This window comes from Petaurus breviceps, unplaced genomic scaffold (assembly GCF_028583685.1).
Source record: "Petaurus breviceps papuanus isolate PSGF00001 unplaced genomic scaffold, PetGlider_PUasm1.0 90255, whole genome shotgun sequence".
In the NCBI taxonomy this organism is placed as follows: Eukaryota; Metazoa; Chordata; class Mammalia; order Diprotodontia; family Petauridae; genus Petaurus; species Petaurus breviceps.
This window is the reverse complement of record NW_027187200.1, coordinates 987874-998248: the sequence shown is the minus strand read 5'-3', so window position 1 is coordinate 998248 and position 10375 is coordinate 987874. Positions and strand designations below refer to the sequence as shown.

General features: G+C 34.9%; 1 protein-coding gene across 6 annotated transcripts in view; it reads left to right on the top strand.

Moving 5' to 3' along the window:
* The window catches only part of GRHL1 (grainyhead like transcription factor 1), a 93944-nt gene extending 83923 nt beyond the window's left edge, over positions 1 to 10021 (top strand). For all 6 annotated transcript variants that reach the window (XM_069107760.1, XM_069107756.1, XM_069107755.1 and 3 more), the window contains 2 exons: positions 3241 to 3305; positions 7841 to 10021. In XM_069107760.1, the coding sequence (XP_068963861.1) occupies positions 3241 to 3305; positions 7841 to 7955 (180 nt within the window). In that variant the 3' untranslated portion in view covers positions 7956 to 10021. The remainder of the gene's footprint in view (positions 1 to 3240; positions 3306 to 7840) is intronic.
* The last annotated feature ends 354 nt before the right edge of the window (positions 10022 to 10375 follow it).

Below are 10375 nucleotides of genomic sequence, written 5' to 3'. Positions count from 1 at the left end.
TGTGTGTGTGTGTGTGTGTGTGTGTGTGTGTGTGTGTGTGTGTGTGTAATCACAGGTGGCTTTGGGCTTACAGACCCTAAGTCACAGTATTCATAAATGTATAAGTACTTTAAGAAGACAGTAACAAAATTGATCTTTTTGTTTGTATCCTTTTGTACTTTTTTTAAAATTTCCTTCTTTGCATTAAAAAAAATGCTATATTGATATTCTCTTCTTGCCTATTCCTTCCCACTAATCTACCTTTCACCCCCCCTTCCTTGTAACAAATATGTATAGACTATCAAATATGGAATATTTCCAAAAACAAACTTCCTTTTACATTTTTTTCACTTAGTCATACCCACGTTAGCTTACAAAAGATTCTGAGAAGCTATCTGATTTTCTTAAATTATGTTTATTGCAATAATTTTTAAAATAGCTATCTATGTAAGCTGGCCTTTTGAGTTCATATTCAACAGTATTTTTAAAAATCCAGGATTGAACTTTTATTTTTATTTGGATTATTAATCCTGTGCTATATTGGTTTGTGTTATATGATGTACTATAAAATTCCTTGAATTTGTGTACTTGGTTGAATTAAGAATACAATATAAAACCAACAAGTTATTTTAACCAAAAATATGAATACATGAAAATATTGGCTCTAGAGTCTATCACTTAAATTTCTAGTCAGGGAATCACTGACTTTATGCCAAAGTTATATATACTTACATTTTTAAAAATGTTTAGAGTAAACAACAGTAAAGTCCTTTTGCAACAGACAGAATGCTTCTGTCTGACAACGTAACACAAATCAACATGAACAGAAGAACAGACGAGAGTGGCGACATCACAAACGTTCTTTCTCTTAGCTCTGCTCGCTCCCAGCTCTGCTCAAGCTTCTCTCTGCTCTGCTCCTGCCTGTTCCACCCTTCCTGCTCCACTCTTTCAACAGTCTCCTCCCACCATGGGCCCATGTGATTACATTAGGCCTATTAGGAGCAGGGAAGGTCTCCAAACTTCCTTAGGCCTATGAAGGGCCACACAATATATACTGTTTCCAGTAGAGACTCTTGATTCAATTAGAGGGGAGGCTTAAAGGCACTTGAATAACTGAAACAAGCAGCAAAGTACTACTTTGCTTGTCATTACATCATCAGGACCTTAATCCCTTTTCAACTCCTGGTTTCCTGGGAGACGGTTCTCCTTGGGACTCCTTGGAACTTTGGCTCTGGCTTCACTCTCCTCCATTCCCTTCCTCAGCTGGGCCCTCACCGCAGCAAGGCAATACTTACATACCAATCTAATTGATTCAATATCCCACTCACCATAAGGCCTCTTTCAAACCTTTTGATCCCACCCCCAAACTCGTGTGATTCTCCTCCTTCCATTCTTTAAGCTAAGAATACTGACTCATATTTCACTGAAAAAAATTGAGGTCATTCCATTAGAAATACTTTTTCTCCTTTCCTTCTCAACTTATATTACCCAAACACCTTCTTCTACTATCTCCTCCTTCACCTTTGTCTCACTTGAAGAGATGGCCTTTCACTTTGCCAGGGCTAACACTACTACATTTTTCAAGTGATCACATTCTATCACATATTCTCCAACAGATTGCCTTTTCTATCATCCCTACTCTTTCATTAATCATCAATTTCTCTTTGTCTATTCATTGATTTCTTGCTATCTGAAAATATACCCCTGTCTCCTCCATCAAAATCTTTCACTTTATTCATCCTTGCTATCTGTCATCCCATAACATTTCCTTTTGTGGCTAAACTCCTTGAGAAGGCCATCTATAATTGATGCTTTACTTCCTTTCCTCTTACTCATTTCTTAATTCTCTGTGGTATGACTTCTTGCTTCATCACTCAACTGAAATTGCTCCCTCCAAAGTTGCCATCAACTCTTAAATGCAAACAGAATGAGCTTTTATCAAACCTTATCCTTCTTGACCTCATTGTATTGTCTGATATACTACCAATCACCCTCTTTTCTTTAGTTTTTTTGTGACACTGTTTTCTCCTGGTTCTCCTCCTAGATGCCTGACTGCACTTCAGTCTCCTCTGCTGAATCTTCATCTAGGTCACTCTCACTAACTCTGGGTGTTTCCCAAGGCTCTGTCTTGGGCCCTCTTCTCTTCTACCTTTATGCTATTTCACTTAGCGATCTCATCAGCTTTCATGGATTCACTTCTTATATACAGGTAATACCTCTATACAGGTCATTATCAGAATTATTTATCCAGCCCTAATCTCTCTGCTGAGAACTTCCACTCTCTCATCTCAACTGCTTTTCAAACCTATCAAACAGAATGTCTCATAGACATCTTAAATTCAACATGTCCAAAACTGAGCTCATTTTCTTTCCACAGAGTCCCTTTGTCTTTCTAATTGTCCTATTACAGTCGAGGGCACCACCATCCTTCCAGTCACCAAGATGTATCATCCTCACTTTCTCTTAGTCCCCTATATAGTATCTGCCACCAAGTCCTGTTGATTCTACCTTCATAACATTTCTTATATATGCCACTGCCACCATCTTGATACAGATCACTTCCCATCTAGCCTATTTCAATAGACTTCTAGTTGGTCTCCCTGCCACAAGTCTCTCTCGACTCCAGTCTGTATCTTCCACTCAACTGTCAAGTTGATCTTCCTAAAGCACAAGTCTGACCATGATGGTCTCCAGCCTTCCCCTGCCCTGACTGCTCATCACATACCAGTAGTTCCTTTTTGCCTCAAGAATCAAATATAAAATCTTGTTTGGTGTTCAGACCCCTTCATAACCTGGTCTCCCTCTTACCTCTCCAGTCTTTTATACCTTATACCCCATATACTCCATTCTCTGTGATCCAGTGACACTATCCTACCAGCTGTTCATCACACAAGATACCATATCTCCCAACTCCAGACATTTTTACTTGCTGCCCTACATATCTGGAATTCTCTCTCTACTCATCTCTAGCTCTTGCCCTCCCTGATTTCCTTCAAGCTCCACCTAAAATCCTGACTTTTACAGGAAGCCTTTCCCAATCCCCTTTAATTCTAGTGTTGTCTGTTGATTATCTCCAATTTATCCTGAATCTGTTTTGTTTGTATGTAATTGTTTGTATGTTGTCTCTTCCATTACATTGTGAGACCATTCAGAGTAGGGATTCAAATGAAATAGTGTATGTAAAATATTTTACAAACTGATGACATAAAATTATATAAAACAATAGTGCTCTGTAATTGATAGTGTTTTCTTCTGTCTTAGATATCAGATAAATATGATGTTCCTTATGATAAAATTGGAAAAATCTTCAAGAAATGTAAAAAAGGGTGAGTATTAACCAACAACCTCTTTAATAATGTTAGTTTTATATACACTTTTTCCAGATACAGATAAGGAAGTATTAATATTCTTTGTTATATTTTATAAGGAATTAAATATAAAACATTTCCATGTAGTTACTAAGGCAACTTTGCAAATAGGTTTTTAAAAAAATATTAACTATACCATGACATGTAGAAAAAATTAAATACAATATTCATTTTTATTCAAGTGAAATAATGCATGTAAAGCTATTTCCAAACTTTAAATGGTAAGCCTATTATATAAATGTTAGTTGTAATGATAATTAATAACAGTGTAAAATGATAAAAAGCAGAACCATACAAGGGGAGGCCCTTCTTTAATATGATCAGAGAGTAGACAAGTCAAGAACTAACAGTTTTTGTAATACAAAAATACTGGAAGCTTTCCTCATAAGTACAGGAGTAAAACAGTACTCTTCCCCGTATTTATTATAGTTCTAGAAATGCTAAAGATAATGTGGGAGAGAAATTAAAGGCACAAACTTCAGCAAAGAAGATACAAAACTAGACCTGTTTGCAGTTGACATGATGGTTGATTTAGAAAATCACAGATAATAGAGAAGTGAATAAAAATTGTGAATAGCTTTAGCAAGGTAGAAGGATTCAAAATACTTAGAGATATCATATTTCTATACAATACTAACGAAAAACCACAATAAAAAACCCATAAATTTCATTCATAGTAACTACAAAATACATACAATAATCAAGTAGTAACCTGCAAAGAACACAAAGTCTATATAAGCATAACTACAAATGCCTTTTTGTAGGAATTGAAGAAGATTTAAATAAATGAAGAGAGATCCAATGTTCATAGTTGGGCCACACTGATATAATAAAAATTATGTTATTACCTAAATTAATTTATAGACATAGTGCTAGAACAATCAAACTACCAAGAAGTTACTTTCTAGAACTAAATAAAAAAAATCATTGGAAGAACACAAAGGAAATAATGAAAATGAGTAGGAAACGAGTAGTAACAAAAACTATTTGATTCTGGTTAAAAAATAGAAAATTAGAGCAGTGGAACAGCCTAGCTAAACATGACCTAGAAACAATAACAAACAGTAGCCCAGTGTAAGATAAATCCAATAACACAAACTACTCAGTGTGGGTCTCCCTAATCAACAATAACTGCTGGGATAACCGGAAAGCTGTTTGGCAGAAAATAAGTTTAGACAAGCCTCTTATATTACATACCACAAACTCCAAATGGATATGTGACTGAAATATAAAAAGTCATATTATTTTTAAAAATTAGAGGTATACTCAGATCTATGGTGAGAGGGAGAATTTTTAATCAAATGTGATGATTATAAAAGATAGAATACACAATTTTCATTACATAAAATTAAAAAACTTTTATATGACTCAATATCACTAAACTAAGTGGAAATTCTGTCTAATGTGGAAAAAACTTACATCAAACATCTCTATTATAAATCTGGATAGAAGAGATTGAAATATACAAAAGCAAGAGCTACTCCCTAATAAATGATTGGGCCTAAGGATATAGTTTTTCAAAAGAAGAAATGCAAACCATAAACAACTATTTGAAAAAAAGTTTCAAATCACTAGTAATAAAAGGAATGCAAATTAAAACAACTCTGGTATTCACCTCACATTCATCAAATTAACAAAGATGATTGTGTTGTAGGAACTATGGGAAGAAGACCACTGTTGGTAGAGGTATGAATTGGTCCAACCATTCTGAAAAACAATTCGGACTTATTCTAGGAAAAGTTACTAATGTGTTCAGGTCATGCCCTTTAGTCCAACATTCTGACTATTTTGGATTTATTTTACCACCAAAAGGAAGATAAAAGATTCCCTATATACCAAAATTTTCATAACAGCATTCTTTGGGGTAGCGAAAAAAAGGGGGGAGGGGGAAGACATGCTTATCAACTGAGGAATGGTTAAACAAACTGTGGTGTCAACTTCAAGCAAGTCTAGTTTTCTATCTGCTGAAACTTGTGCCTTTGATATCTCTCCCATATTATCATTAGCATTTCTAGAACTATAACAAACACTGGGAAGAGTACTGTGCTACTCCTGTACTTGTGCTGCTATAAGTTGTGCTATAAGAAAAAAAATAGATATGAGGAATTCTTAGCGACAATGAATGGAATTGTTTGAATTGATACAGAGCTAAGCAAGTAGAATTAGCAGAACAGACTACACAATGACTAAAGTAATGTAAATGGAGACAAATGCTACTAAACTGCTGAATTCAGATCAGTTGCAATGATCAATGAAAAATACTCCCTTCTCTTAGGTGACTATCTACTATCAGAACAAACTATTACACACTGTCAGACATGTTCATTTTGTTGGTTGGTTTTGCATAATTTTTTTCTTTGTTAAAAGGGGATAAGAGTTTCAATGATGAAGATAAAGGCATTGATGATTTTTTAAAGTATTGGATAAGGTACAAATAAAATAAATTTTAATTTTTTATTATTAACCCTTTCCATACTTAGCATTTAAGGCAAACTGAATTCCAGTGCTCAATTATAACATTTTAAAGTTTCAGGAATCTAGATAATATTTTTAGTTTATATAAACATGAATTGCCTAGAACTTATTGTTCTTTAGTTCTACAATACTTCAAGATTTTATGCAGCTATGTTTTTGGCATGTATATACTAAGTCACCTCCAAATATACAGTGTACTTCAGTTTTAAAGAAGAAAATAATTCTATCTTTCTAAGTGGTTCTAATGAAAAGGTTCAAATTTATGGCACCCTGAAAAGAACATTAGATTTTAAATCCAGAGACATAGGATAAGATCCCAGTTCTTCAACCTTAAGTAAGTCACATCCCCTTGGATTTCCATCTTAGAAATGAAGAGGTTAGACTTTAAGGTTCCTTCTTGCTCTAAAAACTCTGATAAGTGTAACTTGATAAACTTCTAGGGATGGAGTGTGAAGAATGTCCAGTTGCTATAGATCTGGAGAACAAAAAACTATCCTTATTAATACATTTTTCTAATGCTGGATTAGTAGGAGCATTTTTAGTAATAAAATTTTGAAATTTGTTTTTATATCACCTATATTTCCCAATGTTCCCCTTTTTTCTTCCCCTTCCAAAGAGCCATCTATTATAAAACAAAGAGATAAAAAGAGAAAAATTCAGTTCAGCAAAACTAACCAGCACATAGAAAATGTCTGCCACCATATACAGTGTCCCACATTCCTAGATGTTGACCTTCCCAGAGAAGGTGGGTAGGTGCCTTTTCATCTCTCTCTCTTTTTTCTTTTTGGAGGGCAATTTGGGTTAAATGATTTGCCCAAGGTCACACAGCTAGTAAGTGTTAAGTGTCTGAGGCCAAATTTGAACTCAGGTCCCCCTGACTCCAGGGCTGGTGCTCTATTTACTGCGCCACCAAGCCACCCTTCATCTCTCTTTTTGATGGCAAACTTTGTCATTATAATTTTCACATCATTCAGTTTCATTTGTTTTGTTGTTATCCTCTTTATTTACATTATTGTAGTCATCATATGGATTGTTTTCCTGATTCTCTTTACCTCACTTTATATGAGTTTATATGTCTTCCTATGCTTCTGTATTCATCATTTCTTATAGCACAGTAATTTTCCATTACATTCATATACTTCAACTTTGTATAGCCGTTCCCCAGTCAGTGGGTATCAACTTTGTTCCTAGTTCTTTGTTACTACTAAAAGTACTGCTATAAATATTTTGGTATATATGGGGCATTTCTTTTTATTCTCTGAGTATATGTCTGGCTATATAATATATAGTAGCTGTGGATCAAAGGGTGTGGAGTAGGGATGGGGAATATGTGGCCTTGAGGCCATATGCGGCCCTCTCGGTCCTCAAGTACAGCCCTTTGACAGAATCCAAACTTCATAGAACAAATCCCCTTAAGGATTCAGTCAAAAGGCCACACTTAAGGACCGAGAGGGTCACATGTGACCTCAAGGCCCCAGGTTCCCACCCCTGGTGTAGACATTTTAGTCATTTTCTTCACATGATTCCAAATTATTTTGCAGAATAGTTGGACTAATTCACAGCTCCACCAAGAGTGCATTTGTGTTGAGGTCTTTTCACAACCCTTCCAACACTGACTGTTCTTATCTTTTTTCCATCTTTACCAATTTGCTGGTTGTGAGGTAAAACCTTAAAGATGTTTAGATTTGTATATTTCTTAATGATTTAGAGAATCCTTTCATATGGCATTTAATAATTTGCAATTCTTTTGAAATATTTTGTTCAAATCATTTGAACACTTATGCACTTGGGAATGCCTTTTATTATATGTTATTATACAGCTTTAATATTAGAATTTTTTGGTACAAAGATTTTTTTTTCTCCAGGCAATTACCTTCATATCCTACTTGTATTCATTTTGTTCATGCAAAAGCTTTTCGATTTCATGTAATCTAAATTATAACACCTTATTCTATTGGTTCTTAAAATTTAGTGTCTAATGCAGCAATAAATAACCTTGACCTTTTCTCAACATTTAGAATCCTGGTGAACATGGATGATAACATAGTGAAGCACTATTCTAATGAAGACACCTTCCAGTTGCAGATTGAAGAGGCAGGGGGATCATACAAACTTACTCTTACCGAGATCTAAAGGCAACCAAACCCAGAACTCTACTTGGGTTAAATGAAGGTGTGAAGTAGACCTTTTTGTCAAACTACAGGTACAACAATGAACCACTTTCCAAAGAGAGACACTAGTGGAAGTGATTCATTTGAGTTCTTGAAGGGGACAGAAGAACATTTGGATTGAAAATTATAACATTGATATATTTTACGTTGGTCTTCTTCAGATGACATAGAATCAATATGTGAAATTTTTAATGGTTTACATTTATAAAGCTCGTGATAGCTACAAGTACTTTATACACATTGTTCCATCTGGACCTCCTGATAACTCTGCCTGTGAGGCAAATAACAGCAAGTACTATTATCCCAATTTTATAGATGAGAAAACTAAAATTCAGAGAGAATTAAGTCATTTACCCCAAATCACATATTACGTGGTAAAACCAGCATCTAAATCTGTGCTTTAAGCCTGTTGCCCTTCCCATTATACCATACCACATCTAAATTTAGAGCTAAAAAATATTTATCCCATGGTTTAGTGAACCAGTAGACTGCCATTTACCAATTTTTTATATATTCTGCCTACTTACTTATGGAAATTTAAACAAAGAGCAATAGATTTGAGTTTAAGCTTTTATCACCCGCAACTGTCTTGAATGTCCAATGAGATTGTCTCATGCTTGTGAGGGTTAGACTGGAAGACCATTATTCTGTAACCTCTTATCCTCAGTAAATGTTTACTTAATAGGTATGATACTGAAATCCTTCTCTGTAACTTTCTTAGAAATATAATAATGGCCTTATGAAGAACTGAAATGGGTTATAGTATAAAATCATTTTAGATAAAGCTGTATTGTATATAAGTGCAATATATTTTTGAAGGTTCTGTAAATGTGTGTATATATATATATGTCACATAAATATATAATATATAAATATGGTATCCATGTACATATAATAATGAAATACAATGAAAGCTATCTCAAAGAAATTCCACAAACCAAGTTAAAATTATTTTTGATGGCATACACCAAGATGATCAAATACAGCATTGAAATATTCCTTTGAGGGGAGGCCAGGTAGCACAGCGAGTAAAAGCACCAGCCCCAGAGTCAGGATGACCTGGAGATCGAATCCCGGGCACAGACACTTAGCACCCACCCAGAAACACCTGGCCGTGTAACCTTGAGCAAGCTACTTAACCCCAATTGCTCAGGGGCGGCCAGGTGGCTCAGCAAGTAAGAGCACCGGCTCCAGTGTCGGGATGACCTGGAGATCGAATCCCGGGCTCAGATACTCAGCACCACACCCAGAAATAACTGGCTGTGTAACCTTGAGCAAGTTACTTAACCCCGATTGCTTAAAAAAAAAAAAAAAGAAATATTCCTTTGATAATGTTTCCCCAAAGATATGTATTTATTCCACAGCATAGTAATACCTTTTAGTATTCAGCATGAGGTAGCTATGTCCAGGTTTCTACACTACATTAATAAGTGAAATTTAAAAACAAACACACTGTGTACGTACCACACAAACATGCCTCTATTAAGTGAACAAAAAAATGAATGCATAGGCTGTACTTAAAATGCACTAAATGATAAAACTTAACTCAAGCTGGAGTTCCTCTTAATCTACTGCCTCGAAGTTGAGAGAAGTTTTACTTTAAACTGTTTAGAAGCCTTGGGCTTTGGTTCTTTTCTATTGCAATTTTGGGAAACGTTCATGAATTTATGACTAAGTTACTAGAGCAGGGGAAATTTCGTATGCATATAAATATATCCAACTACTGAAAAGTGTAAATTTATAACACAAATACAATCACGGGTATTTTTTAGGTTCAGGGATATAGCATAGGCCCTTTGTACAAGTAGAACTGATAACAATATTTTTGTGTTTCAAATATTTTAATGAAATATGTGAACTAAATTGATGATTTGTTTTCTAATATAAGATACTATGGGACACGGGTCATATAACACTGTTTTATATTTTGTTTTATGAAACTGATTTTTGCCTTGTGTGCTGTTTGTAATTGTCATTGAAGATGTATTTTAAGCCAAAGGGATTAAATTTTATATGTCTATTTCTTAATATGCCTTTTCTTATATGGTCTCTTAATTTGACTATGTCTTGGCATGAGCCAGAAAAGGATGTTGTCTTCCTAATTCCTACTTTTTTGCCATAACTAGATGGGTGCAGTGGATAGAGTGCTGATCCTGGAGAGGAAAAGCTGAATTCAAATCTAGCCTCAGACACTTACTAGCTGTGTAAACCTAGGTAAATCATTTAAACTGTCTGCCTCAGTTTCCTCAACTGTATAATGGGGATCTCAATGACAACTACTGAATAGGGTTATTGTGAGAATCAAATGAGATTATCTGTAAAGCCCCTAGCACAATGACTGGCACATAGCTAGAGGTTTAATAAGTGCTACTAATCATATTA